The sequence below is a fragment of the Zeugodacus cucurbitae genome, chromosome 6, assembly GCF_028554725.1.
Source record: "Zeugodacus cucurbitae isolate PBARC_wt_2022May chromosome 6, idZeuCucr1.2, whole genome shotgun sequence".
Classification (NCBI taxonomy): Eukaryota; Metazoa; Arthropoda; class Insecta; order Diptera; family Tephritidae; genus Zeugodacus; species Zeugodacus cucurbitae.
The window spans coordinates 38,336,555-38,360,687 of record NC_071671.1 but is presented as its reverse complement, the minus strand read 5'-3'; the positions used below and the strand labels follow the sequence as shown (position 1 = coordinate 38,360,687).

Below are 24,133 nucleotides of genomic sequence, written 5' to 3'. Positions count from 1 at the left end.
AAAATTGAAGTTCTTTACTTGCAGGATTAACAGTAACAAATAAAATGTAAAATAGCAATGCTTCAATCACACTGATGCCGAAATATTTTATACATGGAAAATCAAGTCTTTTTTGAAAAAAAAAAACACATAAGCACTGTAGAATTGTTCGATTCATCTGCTTTTCGCACAAAAAAGCTGTTATTGCTCTTAATCATGTTACTAATCAACATGACGCTCCAAAAGACTTCAAATTGTCATAGACCTAATCGAAAAGCATTAAAATGTGCTAGAGTCCGCTTAGTGTGCGGTCAATTCCAGCCCACATTTTAAGTTCAAAAATCCATAAAGATCTCTTCACCGCCCAGAAACCAAATGACAAGACCGTTTGTATTTTAGAATTATTTCATTATTATTATTATTGTATTTAAAATTCAACAACTGTATTAATTTTCAAACAATGTAACGAAATGTGCAACAATGACTTACACTTTCTTACAAAATATTATAACTATACCTTTCTCCTCTCCCTCAGCTTCGTGTATGTCGAACATTTGAATATTTCCGTTAAATATTTTAGCTTCTTTTTGTTTGTTTTGCTTTTAAAATTTTTAATTTGTCTTGCGTTTTGTTACAATTACGTTTTAAGTATTACTAAACGTAAACCGTTATTCATTTACTCATTTATATGTATGTATGTTTTTCACATTATTGCATGGTTGTATGTATGTATGTAGTTAATAGTTATTGAATGTAATGATAAGTAATTAAATAATAATTGAACACAACAATTTATATTACAATTCCCTAGTATATATTTATATGTATATATGTATGTATGTACGTGTAAAAAATACGAAAAATATTCATTACTGAGTTGCGTGCTTGCGGTACGTGCTTAGTGTCTGTGTGTGTGTGTGTGTGTTTTTTGGTACGAAAAATTATAAAAAAGTTTAACAATTTTGTTCATGACATTTGCACATTGCACATAATTCTTATATATATAAGTATATGCTATGCGTTCAACAAATACAACAAAGTAATTTAACCAACAACAAAGCGAATTGAACACTAAATAGAAACATACATAAGGTACATATTTTTGTATGTACGTGTGTGTGAACGTGTCAAGGATTTGATTTGGAAAGCAAGTTCGCATATTGTGGGTTCGACGAGTAGCGAGCACCGGAAAACGGCTCCGGCTGCACCGTGCGTCGACGTCGTGGACTGTGGGTCCGCAGCGCATAGCAATGAACCCTTGGACGGATGTAATGCCAAACTTGACTCATAACAACTACATACGTTCTTACGTATTGACATTATTAACATTATTAAATGTTAATTATATTATTTCGTGTTACTTTGATCGCACTAAAAACATCAGCATATATTCGCTAAGTTTCGTTTATATGTGTTTTTTTTTTTCTTCATGTTTTTTTTTCTTTCTTTTGCATTTGCATTTGATTGGAGATTTATGTATGTGTGTTTACCTTGTATTTTCAAGTGTATATATGTATGTATATGTGTGTGTTTTATGTACTACCACTCGTCTAGTTTAATTGTAAGTTTACTATGGATATTCTCTAATAATAATATATAATCTGCTGCAATGCATAATATATTATTTATATATATATATAATCTTGTTTGTTTTGTTAAACTCTGAAAACGTAACAATTTAAAGCCTTTCTCTAAGGCCATTCAATGGTGCAATATTGCTAATAAAATACCTAAGGTTACCCGCTCACAATTTACAAATTTGCCTATACGATTTAATAATATTTTAATAATTTTTGCAAGTTTCTCCATTTGTTATACATATTTCTTATTTCTCTTTTGCGTTTCTTTTTTCATTTCATTTCATTTTATACCCGATTTCTGGGTGTGTTTTTAGGTTTCTGTGTGAATTTGGTTAACAGTGGGGATCCCCTTATTCAACTAATGTCTGCTACACTCCCAGCATGCTCTTTGTCTGTGTGTGTGTTTGCGTGTGCATGTGTTGGTTGTACAAATCAGTGCACTGATGTCGCTTAAAGTATCAGCGGTGCCCATTTCAACAGCTTAGTGGTTGTCATAGCAATTGCTGAGCCTTTAAGCAAAATGTAAACTAACTTTTCTGCATGCGTTGTAATTGTAACCGCCTAGTATGTGCAAAGCTGCTTAAGCCAATTGATAAATATAAGAAATATTTGTCTGAGCCACAAGCTTCTTTGCCACACTAATTCAGTTACACGCTTGCATTTAGGTTTAGCACACACACAGCTGCTTATTTACCTTTGTATATATGTATGTACTTGTATATGTTTTTATATATTTTTGGGTATTTGTGTACTTAATTAAAGAAGAAGGTAGGTATCTACGTAGCTTCGAATATAAAAATATTGCTCATTTTGATTTGTTGACTTTTAGCTCAATTTCGCCAATTACAGTTGAACACCGAAAATATTCGCATATTCAAACAGTTTAATGTGTAGGTATGTATGTATGTTTGTGTGAGTCTGCTAAAAAAAATCTAACTGTTTCAACCTGCACGACTTCTTTCTTGTTTTTGTTGTAGTAAATTTTAATACACTGTTCATTTGTAAAGGGCAGATCAATGCCTTCAGCATGTTTTAAATATTTCTATGGCCGATTGTCATGGCGTATGAGTAACTTATTTATAATCGCCATTTTTGAACAGGCATTTCTCTCAAAAAATGGTTCATTTTGGATAGAATTAATAATGATTACTAACGAAAACACGAGAGAAAAATCAACAGGCAGTTACTTTGAATATACACTGATTTTGAGTGAAGACTCCAGAAAATGATTTTATAAAAAATTCAAAGGGGGTATCGAGTTATTACTAAGAAATTTGTGTAATATATAGTTATTTCTGCAGTTACTTCTAGTGTTGATTAATTTTTGAACTTTTGCTATAACCAGATTTTTTATATGATTTGAAAGCAAGTAATCAGACTGTTAAAAGATCGTATGTACTGTCAACGACCATTTTGTAACTGCATACTGACAACGTAGAGCTATCCCAACTGTTTTTCAACAATAAATGCAACATACTGCGAAATGCAAAAAATTATTTTCAAAATATAAAACTAAAAGTAAACTTTAACTACAACTGAATATATAACATTGTGCGGCCAAATCGATTTTTTTCTGGGTATCTGACCAAACAAATTTTTTTTATATATAAATGTTTTTTTTTCCTTATATACTTTTTAATTTTTTTCGAAAATCTAAATTTAGCTCTTCATACCATCTGTTATATAAGCTTGAGCCAAAAAATTATACACAATTAAATCAAGAGGACAATGTAAATTATATGCATATTTTGGTTTTTCTAGTAATTATATCCTGTAATTAATAATAATTATTTTAAATAAGCTTTTTTTCGAACTTCGAAACCAAATATTTCGATTTTGGTGGCTAACTTCGAAAATCGGAGAATGTACTTTTTTACTTATGTCTCAATCTCCCGGAAAAAATTAGTTTGGTCCATTACCCAGCCGCGTATTGTACAGTGTAATTGTATTATTGTGTATTTCTTCTACTTCAGACAGTGTTTCCCTTGCGCACAGCACATTTCGAACCTACTCACACATTAAATGGTTTGATTTTGCACATTTCGGCATGAATTTTTTGATTTTTTGAAACATTTGGTCACGTTGTTAACAATTCTAAACACTTTATATGTGAATTCACCAAAAGTGGTTTTGCGTTTTTTGTTTGTTTTTTTTTTTTTTTTGGTCAAACAAATATTTAAAAATTATTTATTATTAATTAATTAACTATAGTTCGTCGCTATTGGAATTAGGTTTTTTTTTTACATACGAGTATATGCAACTACATTCTAATTAATGTGTATAATTTTCGATTACTTATAGCTAATATATGTTTTTATAACAATTCATTTAAAATTACATACATACGTTGAAGGTACATTGCAAATTTGACCAGCACTAATAGTTAAATTATTGAGTGACTCCTCGCAGGCTGTTGGACATTTTTCATAGCACGCGACAAGCACACTGTACATATCTATATTCATATATGTATGTAAATGCCTTTCTTCATGTTTTACTTATTGCTTTTATGATTTTATTAAAATTTTAAATTTATTAAAATTCGGCGTTTTCTCTCTGTGGCCTGTCACGTGCTAAAAAAATATCCCTCATGCCATCAAAAGCTACCATTGGCTTTCCTAATGCTCTTCGCTATTTTTATATTAATATATATGTATATATATATACTTATTTAATAACATCATTTGCTCAATTTGAGGCGGATAAAGCTCTAAATGCATTTCTAAAAAAGTGTTTGCCTATTGAAGGTGTCATGTGTTTTGGTAGTTTCTCTATTTTCAACTGCATTCACAGCATGCTCTCTCGATTTGACTGCTTCTACGCGTGCGCAAAGGATTAACGATTTGTTTCGACGAATACTCGTCATTATCTAACTTACTCATATATTGGTAATTAAGAAAGTTGTACGTTAAATTTAAATTTGCATAAGTTTTTCGGTAAATGTACTATTTTGTTTTTGATTTGTTCTTGCTTTCAGTTACAATCGACTATCACACACTTTTGCATCTCTTGACTTAAGTTTCCGCCTCTGGCTTGTTCCTGTTATACACACTGTTATACAGCTGGCTGCTTCCCTGGTTTTCCAAAACAAACTCACTTAACTCCCTCTTCTATATTTACATGTGCATACTTTCGTAGCTTTCCCCAATTAACAATGCTTCTAGCTGTAGATTAGTGGTCTCACTATGAAGAGTTCGTTTAACGAACACATCATTGAATGTCTTTTGCGCACAAAAGATATCGCTCTCCGAAGTGCCGTCATGCTTGTAGCTATCTACTTTTGATTGTTGTTGTTGGCCGTGATGCTAAGGCTGATTGGTTGCTATTGGTGGCTCTTGCTCAACAAATGCGAATTGAATTCGTAGACGTTGTTGCACTGTTCGCCACAGATGTTGCACTTCCACGGATTGCTCTCGCAATGGCAACCCTTGTGCAGGAAGTAGAGCGTTTCGTCCGGAAACTCGATGCCACAGAACAGGCATGTTAGTATTTGCTTGCGGTTTAGTATATTCGGTTCGGTCTCTTGGCCGGTTGAGGTGATCGTACCGTTGCAAATGGGTGTAGAGTTGCAGGAGGAGTTGTTGCTTGTGGTGCCAGCGACGCCGCCAGTTTGCACGACATTGTTGTTATCCAATACGGCCGCGTTGCGGGTGATGCGATTATTGGCCTTGGCGCAAATGCGTCGTTTGAGATCCTCCCTTAACAAGGACTTCAGCGGGGATACCTGCAACAGATCAATAAATCTATGTAAAACTCCAAAAGTGAACTTTTATACAATCAGACAGTTGGATAGATAATTGAGTCTTTCACTATACACCCCTTCGCCTCTTTACAATGTCCCTTACAGCCTTCAGACAGTATTCTGACGATTTTATGTTCATATCGTGCAAAAGTCCCCTGAATCTTCGTTTGGCGCTTATATTGAACCAGTATCCAATATCCATTTCTCCACATATATGTATGTAGCAGGTCTATAGTTTGCTGTCAGTACCTGTCTCTGTCTCTCTTATACCGAAGCGGGCCTTTATGAAATGGAAGTTCTGATTCTATTAACCCTAGGTTAAGTTAGGTTAGGTTCGATGGCTGTTCCCAAAGAAAACATACTTAGACTATGAGGACTAGCGCCTAGAATCTACCACAAATCTGAAGAGGTTTTTGACTTCTAAATCAGCTAATTCGTGAGGATGCCCAAAAAAGTGAGATCCAATAAACATTTGCCTAGATCTCGCAAAGGTAGCGCATTCGAAAAGGAAATATTGGGAAAATTATACCTCATCCTCCTCCAGGCAGCTTCTGCAGGCGATGGGACAATGGCCGGTTAGAATTCCTATGACTACGGAAAGATTGCCGTAATTTCGCTGAAAATTAATTTTCCCATATCTATCAATTGCGAATATCTCCATTTGAAAAATGTGAATCCCGATCATTGGCACGGAGATCCTAATATGTATGTTGGCCCTCTATGCCACCGCCAATGTTTCTTGCTTTGAGTCGTCGATATAATATTGAGGTTCTAAACTGATATGATGTGGATTCCATTAGAAACAGCAGTTTTCAGAAACCCGTTATTTTCCTAAGCTTAAACATTTGATTTTGAAGTTACATGTTGCAACTCAAGAAGTGAGATGGTAGCAATGCTATTCTATTCACCCTCAATCTAAAGTGTTTCCAAAAAATTACGACCAAACCAGGATCAACTGTTTTTAGGCGCCCTTATATGTCTATGATTTGGTTCGGTAAAATAGAACCTTTTACAAACCTTTGTAACACGAAATGTTGGTTCTTATGGAAGGCGTTGATATCGGTTAGAAGTTAGATGGTGAATATTTAGTTGGAAGAAATAAAAACACGAAAACAAACCTTAATCAGCGAAGTTAATCGACCGTTCGGAGACGAGAATTCCGATTCACTGCTGTCACCGCCGTTCATTTGTTCGCATTGTGTGATTGGGCTGATTTTTGTGCCGCTCTTATTAGCATCCGTTGATAAATCCTCCCCTACTGGTTCCTACAGTGGAGCAATAATAACCAAAAACAAACGAAAAACAGACAAAAATGGGGAGATATGTACATAGATATGTATGCTTATGTGAACACGATGAAGAACTTAATGAAATTTGTTCATTACACTCGCCTGCTTGATTGGTATCAAACTGATGGATGGTGTGATGTGGTTCTCGTGATGATGGATTTTTGGTGATGGGCAAGCATTCAACTGCACACCGACATGACTGGTGCTTGAAGGCAACGATTTGGTATTACAATCCATCGGATGTTCTTGAAGTGGTGGTGGCGCCGGCGACTTATTTCCAACGATTGCCTCGCGCTCGCCTCGACCGCTGCTCTTCGTCTCCATCGGCTCCACTCCGGTTGCGGTATTGCCGTTCCCCTGCAAATCAAATGCACATAAAAACGCCGCATCAGTGGATTTCCCCAATTTGCAATTTAGCAACGCATTCCATGTTACATTGAACAAATCGGTTCCATTGTCGGACAGCGTTGAAATTTCCACATGCGGTGTCAAAAAGTGCATGGGCGGTGTGGCATTCTCCAGTGAACGCATCGATTCGCCGCTATCGCTCTGATGGGTCGACGTCATGCTCGAGTTGGCATTCTGGTTTGCCGCAGCAGCAGCAGCAGCCACAGCATTCAGACCCGGCACGAAACTGGCAGCGGCTGCAGCAGCTGCTACCTGTGATGCCTGAGACTCCAAGGCGAGCAGTAGTGATGAGGAGCCACCCGGTCCGGGATTATCAAGATCTATGCCATGTCTACAATTACATACCGCGTTAATAATAACGTCATTTCTTTTACGAAGATCCGACTGCTTTTGACTCACCTGTTGAAAAAGTGAATCCTTAGCGATTTCATAGAACCTGCTCTATAGCTGCACAATGGACATGTTTTAACGAGGTCGTGTTGGCCGACATGTTCGTTTTGGAAATGAGCGCGCATAGCGATTTGGCGCTGGAAGCCGCGGTTACATATGGGACAGTGGTATGGAAGAGTTTTTGTGTGCGTTGTAAAGTGTTCCGCCAAATGATCTTTGCGGAAAAATCTATAATCATATATTATTACATAATGCTTGTATCTATATGATCAGTTCGGAGTTCAGGTACTAAGTACAAACCTCTTTTGACAAACACGACATTCGTAAGGCTTGACACCGGTGTGGCGCATCTTGTGCCGTCTCATATTGGCGCCATTTGAAAATTTCATATTGCAGACATCACATTCGAAAACTTTTCGGGATGAGGATGACGAAGACGACGATGCAGTTGGACTGCTGGCATTGCCATTGGTTGCGACCACGGACATATTTGTAGGTACATGATTTGGTGTTGCCGTATCCGGTACCAATTTTGTGACATCGGTGCTGTTGCCAGCATTTTGCTCTGCATGAGGCACCACGGAACCAACAACACTTAGATTCTCCAATTCCGGCTCTTCGGTTTTGAGGCGCGCATGATTAGACAAACACTGGACGACATGTAATAGTAGCGATGCTCTAGACGTGGTCTCGAAATGCTCGCAACGTTCGCAGCGAAACGTCGCCATAGCGGGCGGATTCGGCGTAGTTGTGGATGTGGAGTAATTCGTTGGCGAGGTACTATTTGCGCGTGCCGTACTATCCAAGGCAACTGGCTGCTCATCCGGGCTGCATTCCTTCAAGCTACGTAGTGCATGTGTATGCTTGACCAAAGCATTGTGTTGCAACAAACTCCCTGGCGTCATATCAATTATCCCGCTATCCTTTAATGTCAACTCCATACCGGCGGCTGCACTTATAGTTTCCGCCATTTATCTGCAAGAAAATGCAAAAAAACCATGTAATTACTGATTCTTTTATCGAAATATGTATTCTTCAAAAAATGTTTTATATCAACCTCAAGTATTATAATCTAAAATCTATCATATGTTCGGCAGAACTTCAAGAAATTACAGTAATGTTACTACTTCTTATAAGAGTTATGAAAATTGTAGTCTTGTATAAGATTCTTCTCTTTTGAGATTTTCATTTATTCGGTGTCTTCCAGGTATCTTTTCGAAATAAAAACCCATTTTCATTTCTTAACAACCTTTCTTCATTTACTTTCTCTTATTGAGCGAACTTTGTTTTGTGTTTTTGAATTACTACAGTTTTATTATATTCTCGCAACAAAGTTGCTAAAGAGAATATTATAGTTTTGTTCACACAACGGTTGGTTGTAAGTCCTAAAACTAAACGAGTTAGATATAGGGTTATATATATCAAAATGATGATGAGGGTGACGAGTAAAGTTCAAATCCGGATGTCTGTCTGTACGTCCGTCCGTGCAAGATGTAACTTGTGTAAAAATTGAGATATATTGATGACACTTGCAAGACGTATTTCTTGGCACCATAAGAAGGTTAAGTTCGAAGATGGGCGTAATCGGACCACTACCACGCCCACAAAATGGCAATAACCGAAAACTTATAAAGAGCTATAACTAAGCCATAAATAAAGCTATTGAAGTAAAATTTAGCTTCACACTATGAAAGGCCATATGTGGATGTATTTTGGGGAAGTGAGCGTGGCCCAGACCCAAATAGGTTTTTTGTATATATCTCGCAAACCAATAAAGCTATATAAACCAAACTTTATGGTCAAAGACCATAACTCAGGAACTACTCGACATTTCTATGAAATTCGGTATATAATATTTTCATGACACTCTGATGACACGATGGATGAAATCGGTTCACAACCACGACTACTTCCCATATAACTAAGTTTTGTTTTCCATCTCATTCCTTCGCTTTATAATATATACATAAGGAACCAACGAAGACAGTAGAATAAAACATACAGTAGAATAAAACTGTTACATCACTTGTGAAAAAATTGTCGAAATCGAAATCTATGCCCCGGATATCGAACATGAACTCAGTGCCTTAGGGTAATTTTTCAGAGGAAATCTTTTTCTTATAATAGTGTGTCTCTGTACCAAAAATGGTTAAAATCGGGTCATAAATTCCCCTAGCTCTCATATTCCTAATTATAGGGTTTTTAAAAATACGTTGGTCTTAGTAGCTTATAAATCAGTTAATATGTGAAATATCTTATTCAAATCAAGTGAGTGAAAATTAGTGAAATCGGTTAAGGAATTACCTCAGCCCTCATATACTATATATGATGATTTTCGTATTTCTTTTGGACTTTAACTTAATAAAATTACATCAATAAATTGCGAGAGTATAAAATTTTCGGCTGCACCCGAACTTAGCCTTTCCTTACTTGTTATGCTTGTTGTTGGTTTCCATAACAAACAACTGTGAACGGTTTAAAAATGCGTTATGCTTCTTCTGAGGTAATTTCTTACTGAGCTCTTTAAGCGTAAAATAATTTCCTCTTTTGGTTAGCGATCATACAAACTCATTGAGCGTAAGACCTTGAGGAGATTTGATATTTAGACAGTCCCTTGCTGTCTTTCCATCGTTCATTCCAATTACAGTGTTGTATAAAAGTGCATAAGCTGCACAAAACATAAAAACTAAAAGCAATAATACGCTATTTTTATGAATATACATACGTAGTAGAAGCGATCTTCAGCGTTCGTTTCAAGGTTGAATACTGTCCATCTTCAAATACTTATGTATGTGCATATATAGCAACATATTGTGAGTCGATAGTTTCATATTGAATATTAGAGCCACTTGCATTAAGAAAACAGGTTTGCATGAAAGAAACAATGAATTAAAGATGCATATATCTATATATGTATGTATGTGCGCTTACACGTACGTTTGTGTATAAACACACTCCAAAAAATCATATTTTCCCCCTAAGATTCATTAGAGGTCACCCGGTTAATCCAATTTGAATATTCACTCAAACGCACACACAAATATCATTTATGTATGTCATAAGTATAAGATTGTCCTTCAAAAGCCGAAACCCGATTCCCCTTTACATCACTTTTTATTTTTATTTTCTTTACACTAATCTCATTAAAATGCCTAAAGCTTAATTTACAAATTATTAAGTGCAAATACTTATTTTCGGTATGAAAACTAAATTACTTATTTTCATATTTGTTTATAATTGTTTATAAAGTAGTTTTTCTTATAGATTTTTAAAATTTTATAGAGCTTCTATCAAGTCATCGCGTGGAGCAGAAATCGACAAGAAGAAGTATTCATGGAATAATAAACGGTACTTTACCATGGCCTTCAAGAAGAAATAAAATGCATATAATTTAAAGATAAGGGTTTGCCATAATATTTTAAAAATGATTACGGACAAGTGACCGCCGCGACTGGCTCGAATATATTCCACCCAAGAGGCCCAATTTCAGAACAATTTTTGCAGCAATAGAGGCCGTATGTCAGCACTAAACATTGTTCCGGAGCCAGTTATCAAACTGAGTATAAATCCAGTAACAGCTGTCAAAAATACCAACTTCGAAAAAAGTATTGTACCATTGTCTAAGAAAAACACCTTTTATTTGGTCCAGGTATTGAATAATCTTACATGATTAATGTCAAACGAAACCTATTGGTACTTTCATTGGAAATCTTTCATTCTGTACTTTTATCTTATCAAATTATACCATATATAAAGATGTCATAGGTCTTTGTAAATAATGTGGGATAATCATAACTTTTCAGAATATAATAGTTAATAAAAAAATCATACAAATCCACAGTACTTCGTAACACGCTTTTTCCATGGTGCCTTGGAATGAGTCTTCTACCTGTATTTATGTAGATAACCTAAAAGTTCGATTCTAAACTAGACGATCTGACAAAGTTCATACCTAGACCTGAACATTTTAGGTTGGTGTCTCAATACAGAGCACACTAGTCAAACAATTTTTGAAAATATTTATCAAATAATATAACAATAATAAATAGTAGTTCAAAATAAAGAAAAGTAAAAAATATATTTTTTTTTCTGAGGGCAAATTTCGAAACAAATGCCTAAGAGGTTAAATTATTACAAAATCAATTCAAGTTTCTATGCACACATTTTAATTACCTTCCCAGCAGTTTATAAAGCAAACACATACAAATAAACATAATATATACAGATGTACAATATAATGCACATACATAATTACATATATAACGATTGTTTTCAAATAACCCTAGAGTTTTTCTCGTTGGCCTATTTTAAGGTTGGTTATAAGACACAAATGCATAAAAGCCTAAGCACATAACTACATGTAAATATACATATGTATGCGCATAGATATGTACTAGTTTATTTTAATGCTCCTTAGCTGCATTACAACCAAGTCATTAGGTCAAGTTTTGATACCAAACTAGCTCACATCCCAAATTCATAAATATCTCGCTCCAACGGTAAAGTCACACACATTCACACTAACGCGCTTATATGTATATACACACATGCCCTTCATACAAACATATTTAGATGTCTGTATATATATTGTTAAATATATACACGTTGAATAGGCATGAGAGCGCGCATTTTGTTTTCTTTCTTTCGTACTCTTTGCCAATTTGAAGTTATTCATGTCAGTATGTCAGTGACATATCTGCTTAACATTTTTTATGTTGGATTATGTCGCACAAAAGCCGGGCGACTAACAAGTCAACCTACCGACCAGGAAAAAATGTTACACCGAAAGTAGATGACCTACACATAACTATGCTCACGAGCATAACACAGTGCTCACCAGAAGCATTGGTACATTTGCGCTTAAATCGAAATTACCGATATTTCTTAAAAAGTGTCTCTCCTCATAATTAGGGACTGACTTAACCAACTCCAGTACATATTCTTTCATAATCAGAAGTTGTTAAATTTAATAAATAAAAAAAAATAGTATTTCTAGCTTTTCCAATTGCAAAACTTTTGATCTTTAGAAATTTCGATATTTCTTACTTCTAACTGAATAAATCTGGCTTTAAACATTTAATGTCACAATAATGTCTAATTTTATATATATATATAATATATTATAATATAAACCACTTTTTGTACACCAAATATTTAGAACATAGAAATCAAATTCCATGTCTAAATATATTTTTTTCTAATTAGATTAGGTAAACATAAACTGCGTGACATGTAAAATATGATACTTTGAGTAATGTGCACTGAAATAGTATAAAACCTTAATTATCTTAAGCACGATATCAACATTCCAGCATAAAACCAATAATGACGTCACCCACGAAACATGGACGATGAGCAACAAAGATGAACACTCCTTAGGAGCCTTCAAGAGAAAAGTCCTCCGTAGGATTTATGAGCATACGCGTGAGCATAGATGAGTACCGGAAGATGGAAGAAAATACTCCAGCGCGAAAAATATACGATATGGGGCCCCCTGTCGGCCGACGGAGAAATGGACGACCGAAACTCAGGTAGAAGGATGAGGTGGATGTAGACAATGCAAAGCTTGAAATCCCCAACTGGCGCCATCGCGCGCAATGCAGAGACAACTGACGAAGGCTTATGGACCCGGCCAAAACCAACACCCAAATTGATGATGTTGGCTGACAGACGTAAATGTCATAATCTTTGACTCTCTCGTTTGGTAAGGTGCTCATTGAGTTTATCATTACTTTTTGCGAAATCTTTCAATGCCGATCTTTGGTGACTGCTTAAAAAAACATAATCCTCGATGTCGAACCGGCTTTACATTTCACAAATATTTCAAAAATGCTCATATAATATAGTGATCCAATCACCAAGCAGCTCAACGCATGTAGAACACTGAAGAATCTAGCAATTGAAGTACTCGATTCAAGCCAAATATTGAATAAACTAACACTAGTTCACATTTTAGGGAAAGTAAAATATTTGAATTACTTGAAATTTGGCAAACTTGTCGACTTTCCACCTAGAGAAAACTATAATGCCATGTGTTAGGTACGAAAGCTATAAGCTTACAAGAGAAAATTACTGTTAACTAAATAGCGCACGTGCGAGAGTTACACACAACTTTACAACCAAAAGAGAATTGTTCTATATTTCTAAATGTGTGTTTGTGTGTGTACGGGTGACACCACCGGAACTTGACATAAATACTGAAGTTGCTGCTATTGAAGGTGGGTGACATTGTTCCTGTTACTCATTGACAATACGCCACACAAACGCCTTCACGCACGCCAACCAGCAACCAGTTCATTACAGCTCAACGCATTTCGCAAACAGAACTCAACATTCAGCGAAAAAGAACGATGAAAACCGATAACAACAATGCAGATGTGTTTGTTTGTATGCACTAAAAATACGAATGAATGGTGAATGAGAATCAATTTAACTGTAACATAAACGCACACACTGCGCTTGTGCTTTTCGCGCCATACTCCCAAGTTAGAAAGTGGAACAGGAATTTCCCTCATTAAGGTAAAGCAGCGTAAAACGGAGCAGCGCCAGCAGCACACCGAAAGCTTAATTTGCGCTCGGCTATGTAAATGTAAGCGAGCATATGCAACTCGTATGCTCGCACATATGTTCGTACGTTTGTATGTATGTATGTACGACGATGTAGCGGCGCGTTATTCCGAATGCGAAGCGATGATTTCATTTATGTAGGCACTGCAACAGCGCATTGCGAAACACTTGCCATGGCCAACGGCAAGAGCAAGTGGAGCAAAAATAGTTCACCATACCACACATGTGGGACACTGTCACAGCGATGGCATTAACCAGAGTAACAACAACAGCAACAAAAACAACAGCCAACAAACAGACAGCAACCGACAGACGGGCCACGGTTAGCCGCGTTAGCCCAAAACAAGCTAAACAAGCAGACAGTCGGCAAGCGAGTGCGCCAGTCAGCGTTTGTCTAGCGTGTTTGTTGGATATGCTCACACATTGTGCCACTATGCTCGTTGCTGGCGTTGTTGCTTTATTTGTCATTACAACTTCCACTATCATTTGCAACTCTTCATTTCGGCACATTTAGCTCAGCAGAGCGCTGCGCACTCCAACACTCGCATCACCCACAAACATTGTTGTTATTATTTGCTAGACCTTTTTCCCCATTTGCGTTGCTCGCTCAATTTGACCTAATGGAGGTAAACATTGTGGTTATTGTTATTAATTTCACTGTATTTTAAGGTTTCAGGTTTTTTTCTGCGTTAATATTGCTCCAGTCAAAAGTAGTTTTATTACACGAGAGAGTGAGTAAAGCTCAATGAACTAATTTCGGTTGCACTCGGAGTGAAACAGCCAGAGAAACACTGACCCCATTGAGCAATAATTGGTTTGCTGTGCGATCGAGGAACATATATGTATATGCGTCTAACGTGATATAAAAACGTTTACTTCACTTCACTTCACTTCTTTCGCTCTCATTTGCCGTAGCGCTATTCTTTGGCGTTTTGTAAATAATGAATTTCTAATAAATTGATTTAAACAGTTTTCTGTTTCCGCTTTAAAGTGTATTTCGCTCTTTTAGAGGCCACAGTGTTCATAGAATTTAAAGCGAAATTACCACAGTCGCCGCGTGTGCTCAATCTCGTACCAACGTACTGCAAAAGCGCTCTGCCAGCGGCACAACGTGCTTTGCCAGCGAGAAAATCTCTCCGCTGGCCCTCGTCAAAAGCGCTGGCCTCCCAGCGGTGATTGGTGGCGCTGGCGCTCGAAAGCAGAGCGCGTTGTTTTGTTGACCTAATTTTCCTCTCGCTTGTTACAGTCGTGTGCCCACTTTGACTTTTTATTATTTTCTTATTTTACATTTTCCTCATTTTTTCTCAGTTTGTTAAGTTTTCTTCGCAACATTCTCCTCGCACGCCATGGTAACTAGTTCTCTGACAAGCTGACTGGCTCACCGTCCTGACTAACTATTGGCTACGCCGTTCCGTCGGCCAACCGTTCGACTGGCCGTTGCGCTCATATTTCGTCAGCGTTCAGCTGTGGCGAAATAGTGAAGCGACGAGTAAATGTTAGTTGGCGGCCGTGATGCTTTGTAGATATGAACTAGAAAACCAGCTGCAGCAGCAGCAACAGCAACAACAACGGCAACACGTTACACAGCACTGCACATGTGTATTTACAATTTATGTACATACGTATACGCGTACTTGGACACGCTCGCAAACATACAAACATACAAACAGATCAGTAGTTGTACCTTAATAAAGCTCATTTCCAAGCGAAGAACTGCAAGAAGTCGGTTAAGCTAAAAACTGGAGTCACTATTGTTGGCTCACATGCACACACAATCGTGTCAAGTATAAATATAATATAATAATTATGTATTCAAAGACTGAGTCGATTTTTGACGTTGCCATGCTGTAGGCACACCACGGCATAGAGCATATGGCTGCCGTCATTACATCGTCATCATCATCGGCACTGCTTCCGTGGCGGCGACCGGATTCTTACGATTTCACCTAATGGTGAGAATAGATTTTTCGCCTCACACCCCCAACTGTCGCAATGTTGCCAGCGATTGTATGTCACAAACAACAGAAGTTGTTGCAAACATATAAATTCGTAGCCCTATTTATGTATATTTTATGTACATATGTATTTACATATGTAAAAAACGAATGCACATTTCTACACACACACACACACTCGTAAACTGAATGAAAAAGCCTATGCTCGCCGTGCACCCAACCTAGTTTCCACAATTTGTTCTACTTTTGGTTTCATTGCAGCGCAACCAAACAACAATTCACCTCACGTAAAACTGATGTCAGGCCAGCAGAAGCTTGCAATTTTTCATAACTTTGATGTTGCTTGTACTTGTAGTGTAGTCTTCGGCGATTATTTTCATAACTTTATTGCACAATCCACAAAATAATCCATGCACTCGTAGCGACGTACCGTAGCGAGTGTGTGTGCGTATATTTCTAGACGACCGCGTTCTTCACAGATGCGCCTAATGCGTGCGACAAACGGCCGAATCGACGATGGAACGAGTGCGTTCGATGGGTGACTACAGGCGATGGCGGATGGCGTTTGGTGAACGCTGGTGCGCGCGTTTCGCGTCTTCGATTCTAATGTTTTGCTTTTCGGCACAACACAACAACACAGACTGAATCCAAAGTATCGCACAATGCAAGCACACAGGCGGCAGTGTGTCAGGGAATACCACTTTAGACGAAACCGACTAAGCGACGCAGCGACGGCGGCAGAGCGCACATCAGTGTCAGCTGCGCCATAACCAAAGCCGCAGGCGGTATGTCGTCTTCAAAGCTTAACGCTCCCTGTACGTACTCGTCGTATACGTACTCAGCACTCAGTCAACTATTCGCAAACAACTCACCAACGGCGGGCTCTCCAAAGCAATGCGTCGTGCTTGCTCTGCTCGGCTGTGTTGTGTGTGTTGTAATAGAGAGCGCTGCGAATGATGTGTGCTAATCGTAAACTCAGTGGAAACGGCGACTCGCCAATGTTTGAAGCGAAACGACGCATGATTCAAAATTAGGTCAACAGGTTTGGAGTGGGCCTTCTCATGTGCTGTTTGATTATTCGTAAACACGTCGCGCCGCACCACACCGCGCACCAAATACAGCACAACATTCGACGCACTTGCTGTTTATTTTGCGATTGTGTGGCGCTCACCGCACTAACAGCGGAACAGAGAGCGCACATTCATGCTCACCCAATGCTCTGCAGCTCACCTCTTCCGTTGCTTTCCTTCCTTCCTAGTCGGTCCGCACTCATTCGGTTGCGCGAGCAAAAACGGTAAGTCGGCCAAACCGCCGACGCAATGCATTTATTGCACCATCAGCCTACCAACCACTCGCTACCGCTCATCGTATTGTTTGGTTGTTATTGCTAGTGCTAATGCTTGCTGTTTTATACTGAAGTAGTGAAACAGCTTTAATAACAATTCCAATGTTGATTGTGCTTTACGGTATTGGTTCACCAGTTACAGCAGCAGGTACATGGGGATGGTGGAGGCACGTTGTTGTTGCCGCTGTCGCTTCCACTGTTGCAACCGTCTCGGTCGCTGCGCCAAAGCAGCACCCAGCGTCTGAAGACATTCTGCTTGTCGCATTCGGTATTCTTGCTTAGCAGCGCTGTTGGCAAACCTGTAATCACGAGCCTAGAAGTTGTCCAAATCAAGCGCTCACACAAACAACCTCTTCGGAGTCGTCTGTGGATAAGGTGTCAGAATGCTACTTGCACACCTACACACCCAATCACATACCAGCTGCTACGAATGCATGCGTTGGCGAGCGTTCGTTCCAAATGTGCAGACAAGCGTTTGCAGCGCGGCTTGGAACGGCATGTGCAATGCCTTTAGTGAAATTGCAAACCATGAAATTTGCTTGTAGGAGTGTATGGCTGTCCACATATTAGTTAATAGTGCTTGTAGAGTATACAGCACCGGGTTCTCACACTCCCAAAGATACATGCATAATAAAGATGTATGCATAATATAATTGTATTTATTTTAATCTTTTATATTTTTTTTTAATAGTAAAAAAATCACCGAAATTATACGTAAGTGGAACCAATATAGCATATCTTAATCTTAAGTCTGGTTTTTAGCTTTGTATTTGTGTTTCAACGATTTCTTCTCGAATAAGCGAGAGCTTTCGCAATCGGTTGAATTTGAATCTTTCAATCGAAAAAATAAAATTTCATGGATAACCTTATCGAATCAATCCTGAACCCGTAAAGACACATCTCAATAGAAACCAAAGTAGAATTACATTCATTGAACCAGCATTTTGAGATTTACTGACATTTCTTGTTAAATTACACCACAAGTTCTCTGAAAAATTTTCGATCATCTGAAGAAAAGTGCCCAAAAACTTTAAAATTTACCTGTAGCTTTGAAAAACTACGGCAATCTAAACCAAGAATTAAATCCACAAAAATGTTTATATAAAACTGAGAAACACTGTGTAGAAAATATGAATGTACTATCTCTCTACTTAATTAGAAAACTAACGCATATTTTATTAAAAAAATATTAAATTTGTAACACTTAATTTCATTTGATAATCGACCTTGAAATAATGCTTATTTTTTTTTGAAATATCTACGCTTTGCACTTCACTGTTTTCATGTTTTTTCCACGATTTTGATATCTTGGAGCAAGAGCTGCGTTTATTACCAAAAAGAGTGCGTATAATTCGACTTTGCTTTACCACGAAAAGCTAGATATTCCCAAAGTTTATCATAGTTTACGCTTTAGCTTTTCTCTTTTTGCGTGGACTTGGTCTATTCATGTTTCATGCTTGTTTTTCGTGTGATCTCAATCTCAAGCAGCATGGCATATAAACACCGAAAACCATTCGATTCGAAAGCACACGTTCTGTTATTATTACCACCTGATTACGATGTGTCTACGAGTGCATAACGAACTACATAAATATACTCACATGTAAAGCGAGTGCGAGTTTGTAAGTATGTGGTGACCCAGTGAGAAAAATGCACTTGTTGGTGATTTGTTTTAGAGCTTTATGGAATATAATATGTTAAACAAGTGTCTTTGTATATAATTGGATATTAAACAGCACTTGAGTACTTTGAGAGTACGAGATACTTCTTGGTGGTATTACGAAAATGGATGGATCACATTAAGGTGGCTACGGATTTTTGGGTTCACAATATACTCGAAGAGTTGTCATTGTCTACTAAATTTCACCACAATTTTATATTTCTATCGAGGGACTAAGCGTGGGTCTTAGTAACAAGTATAAACCCAACAAACTCAGCTGCAATGACCACAGGTGAACTTTGGTAGCTTATAGGCACTTCTCTACCAATTCCAACTAAATTACACGCTTACTTTGCCAACATCCCGAAATTTCCTACAAGGTCATCGTAGGTACGAACCAAACGAACGCACATTGCGCAAACACATTACAGCTGCCATATATGCAAGATTGTATTAATATATACATATACACATATATATATATAGTACGTCCAATTGAATGCCGATTCGTATAGTTAAGAATTTCGAAACGACCTATGACAATATTTAGTTGTCTAACCACTAAATAGAGTTAGTGTGTCATTTATTATTCTTTGTTTTGGAATATTTGAGAATGAATGGACATAGACGAAATTGAAAAGATGGTTTCAAAGTTTAGTAACGCTTTTATTTGTAGAATTCTACATTATCAAGTTTGGGTATATTAAAAAAATTAAATATTTAATTCAAGTATTTACTCTTGCGGATCAATGCTTCCCCGCGGACCTATAGGATATAATATACAGTGGAACTTCTCTAACTCGAATCACCATAATCCACAAAATTATGCCCTAGTTGATTAGATTTTTTTGCGTTTGCTTTTGTTTTCATATGCGTTTTTTGTGTTTGCTTATTCAAAGTATACATTTGCCACAATTGAGGGATGTGCCAACCTTTTCAACTGGGAGAATCTAAATCGCCCTAGTCGAAAGGTTCGATTTATGGAAGGAAATTTGTATGAGATGTGATTTCTAAACGCTATTGCCAATACCAAAGTTCGAGTTATGGAGATCTTCGAGTTATAGAAGTTCCACTGTATAATATTTACTCCTGTAGCTGATTAGAATATTGAAGTTGTCGCGAATTTTATTCCGGGTATAGGAGCTGTATTGTATAGGAGGTTAAAAGGAAATTAAATAAGAAAAAACCAGTTTTTCAAAAAGAATTAAATAATAATTCCCCCAGACATGGATCTAACCAATATATTTATTAATACGGTCTTCTAGTTTTTTTTTAGGTTCATCTATGGTTCGGTGCTTTGGAAAATAGTGACCCATACATTTAGCTCAACAATCCTCTTTTCTAACCACTACAAATTGCAATTTGTATAGTTTTGTATGTGGGTCAGTTTGAAAGATAAAATTAAAAATTTAATGATGTACAACCTAATTTAACAAGAAAGATTTTATAATTCTAAACCATACCGGGATTGTATGACCATAGGAACGCATGAAAAAAAAAATATATATGTACGTGAAAAATCAGCCATATAGACAAAGATTTATTTTTGCATATGCCTTCACATAACGCTTAACGCTTTGGGGATAATCCATAATGCACTTGATTTCTTAAATTTTTTGGTTTCATTTTTTTTTATCAATCTCTGTTTCCATTCTGTCCATGTGTATTTGTATGTGTGTGTGTTATTTTTTGTGGATTTCGTATTCGTTTCGCAATTCCTATTCAATTTTGTAATATGACAAGGTGCACTGTCGCAACGCTACACACACTATCCTGCTTACAACAACATCGCCCTCTACTTCCCGCCCACACCCAGCACACACTGCAACATCACAGTTATGCGCTGCACTGCACCGCCAGTGAATTAAATACCTTTCCGTTAAATTCGTCGGTCGGTAGGTGTATTGGTTTTTGCTACTCTGGCTACACTCTACGCTTGTTCTACTGGTTGTTAGTCTTTATTTATTATTATTATGTTTTTCATACTGTGTGGTGGTAGTAGGTCGCTGCAATTACCGTTCTAAGCGTATGGTGCAGCAGCTCCTGCCAGGGTTGGCGGTATAATGAAGTCAAGTGGCTGTTCGAACAGAACCTGTAACGCGTCTCTCACGTGTCCCGCGGCAAGCACCGCCGAAGCCCGTTACACGAAACAAATGCACAAATCGGAAACAATAATTACAACAAACAAAATGCAAAAGCCAAAAAGCACTCTCAGTGGCAATAGGTAACTAATAACAATAATAACAACAACAATTGCAACAATGCATATACAAGAGATATAAGAAACCAAAAAGAATCACTTGCTAACGAAGAAGAACAACGAGCGTTGTCAAAACAAAAACAAAAACAATTAGTACATAAACGAAACGAATGGCCGGACAGAAACAAATAAGTGAGCGACCGAGCGAGCGAGCGAGCGAACGTGTAAAAACGTCCGCATCCGAAAACACACTGGTAGCAGCCAGTGGCTCCATGGCTGTTGTAGCGTCGAACATTACTGGATTGCTCTGCTCACATGCGACACTGAAGACGCTTGCAGCGACGCTGGCGCATCGTGTAACTCTCCCCACCACACCGCATGCCAACGACCACAACGGCGCTAACGCCGCTTGAGCATCACACAAAGTCGGGAAATCGGTACGGTGCGCCAACGTCACTGCCCCTTGCGTGCCACCGCGCCCACCGCACCCATCTGCACTGAATTGTTAACGCTCGTTACCTTTCCGTACAGCTGCGCGCGCGCGCTTTATCTCGAGCGATGAACTGAACTGCGAACACTACAACTCCTCAAGGCCTACATGGATTTAGGCCATAAAAATGCCGAAGTGATTCAAGCCAATTCCAAGCTACCAAGCTACCAAACGGCGTATAGCAACGCAACTAAACTTTTTCATCTACATACACATCCATACAAACATTCATCTAATTGTATATACGTAAATTCAGTGGTACAAATGTACATATATATGTATGTATGTATGTATGGCAAGCAAAGTTTCTCAACGCTCTGCTGGAGTTGGTATTGAGAAACTAAATTGCATCGTCGGCGTTCGACAACAGCTAAAACGGCGGCGGCGGCAATAACATTGGCTTGAGAAACCGAAACCAACCAGATAGCAGCAAGCCGTTGGAAGTTCGGCCGGCGCTCTCGGACGACCCACAAAAGTCTGAAGTCAGTAAAGGGGAGCACCACCAGCACTGAGTGGCGGCAAACATTCACTTGCGCTCTTTGTTTAGACCTGCATGCACATGCATTATTTCAAACGAACATATATAACTAAATACACACATGTATTAGCTGCTTAGATATGTATGTGCTAAGTATCTGTGTTAGCATCATTCAAACAAGGCTTGGAGAAGTAAAACATCTAAGCTCGCCTACTGATTTAATTTGTTTAGCATAATGCACCAACTCGCATAGATATGTATACGTATGTATGTATATATTTATGTAGATGAAATATGTATAGTATATACACCTGCCTGCATATGCACTTCCATGGGTGGGGGCTAGAATTCTTCAATAGAATAGCAGATTGGGGATGCTTAAATTAGTGCAACTCATTTTGGCCTAAAGCTCGGTTCACGCATAACGTGGTGCCAATGTTCGGATGCTACCTTGTGTGGAGGAGCTGAGAAATAATTCTATACAAAATGGTGTAAACCTTTTGCTTATGGTTTTCTTAATCCTAGCAATCTCACTGAATATTTGCTATGTTGGTAATAGAACATATTAACAACAACAAGTAGTTTGTGGTTTAATTACAATGGACTTAGATGATCAGAGTTCAAGTTCATTTTTCTACCTGCTAGCATATCCTTGATTATTTATCAAAGTTTTACGAAAAATCTTTGTGAATTATTTCATTTGAAACATACAAAGGGGATTTCGTTATTGCACTAATTAGATTCGAATCTCTGTAATATGCCAATTTGCATCCAATAATTTTATCACGAACAACTTACCAAAAAAAATTAACAAATACAGCCATCACAACGCCTCTTTTTAAGAAAGCATTAACTTTAAATAAAGGATGATCCATTTCGAGGATTTTTTTAAGAAAAACACAGAAAGTTAAAATTTAATGGGAAATGTTTATTATTATTCGAAAGATCATTCTTTGGCATTTATTTTTTTAAAGATTATCTCTTTCAAATGTTGGCCGAGGATACGTCTCAGATGGTCCATCGGTTGAGTCCAATTTTCGATGACTCGTTCGAGCATTTCGACTGGTAACTGACGAATGACACGCGTGATGTTTTGCTCCAAAGCCTGAATCGAAGCGTGATTGTCCGCCTAGACTTTGGACTTTACATATCCCCACATGAAAAGGTCTAACGGTGTGATATCATACGATCTTGGTGGCCAATCAAGGGGTCTAAAATGTGAAATTATCTGCTCACTGAAGTGTTCTCTCAATAAATCCATTGATTGATGCGATGTGTGGGAAGTGGTGCCGCCTTGTTGAAACCAAATGTTGCTGAGATCACGAGCTTAAATTTAAGGTAGCAAATAGTCGGCTATCATGGCGCGATAACGGTCGCCATACGTCAATCCGAGTTGCTACGAGCGCATAATCGACACTCCACGGTCTTCGTGTACACTCTCAGCTACGGCTGCTAAATTTTCTACGCTACGTGCTGGACGTGGTTTATTCGGTCGAATATTATCCAATAATGAATGAGGGGTCTCGAGATGGGTTAAGGTGTTGCGAATAGTATGCTCAGTTGGCCGATTATGTTGACCATAAATTGAGCGATACGCGCGAATCACATTTTTTACAGAACTGGAATTTTCGTAATAAAGTTGAACAATTTGTGAACGTTGTTAAGGCGTAAGTCTTTTCAGAATGAAATGCCAAACAATACTGAACAAAATTATCATGACAACTTGACACGGCTCACGCGTGATCTGTTAAAAAAATGCTATTGAAAAAAGTACCTCTACATGGATCACACGACATTATATAATAAATAGTTTCCGAATTTGTCTCACACACACATCAGGTTCAATTAAGTATTTAACCCTAACCGGGCAAGACATAATTTTTAAGCAAAACTTGAATTCTTCAAAAGGTACTGCTAAAATAAGAAAACAACTTTTTTAAACTCTCGCAACAAAGTTGCTAAGAGAGTATTATAGTTTTATACACATAACGGTTTTTTGTAACACCCAAAACTAAACGAGTTGGATATAGGGTTATATATACCAAAGTTA

At 37.7% G+C, this 24,133-nt stretch overlaps 1 protein-coding gene across 9 annotated transcripts; it reads right to left on the bottom strand.

The window, feature by feature from the left end:
- Positions 1-604: 604 nt before the first annotated feature.
- Positions 605-21,375, bottom strand: LOC105217493 (ikaros family zinc finger protein). Of its 9 annotated transcripts, XM_054233567.1 has the most exons (7): positions 20,932-21,375; positions 7,689-8,363; positions 7,398-7,616; positions 7,026-7,329; positions 6,687-6,947; positions 6,420-6,566; positions 605-5,283 (listed from the first exon to the last, which is right to left on the bottom strand). In XM_054233567.1, exons 2-7 carry the CDS (start codon positions 8,357-8,359, stop codon positions 4,882-4,884), a joined length of 2,004 nt encoding a protein of 667 aa, XP_054089542.1. In that variant the 5' UTR covers positions 8,360-8,363; positions 20,932-21,375; the 3' UTR covers positions 605-4,881. The 9 variants fall into 9 exon arrangements, with proteins under 9 accessions (XP_054089542.1, XP_011190824.1, XP_011190825.1 ...); XM_011192522.3 differs by having other exon boundaries at positions 6,687-7,329; positions 20,902-21,375; XM_011192523.3 differs by having other exon boundaries at positions 6,687-7,329.
- Between the last annotated feature and the right edge of the window lie 2,758 nt (positions 21,376-24,133).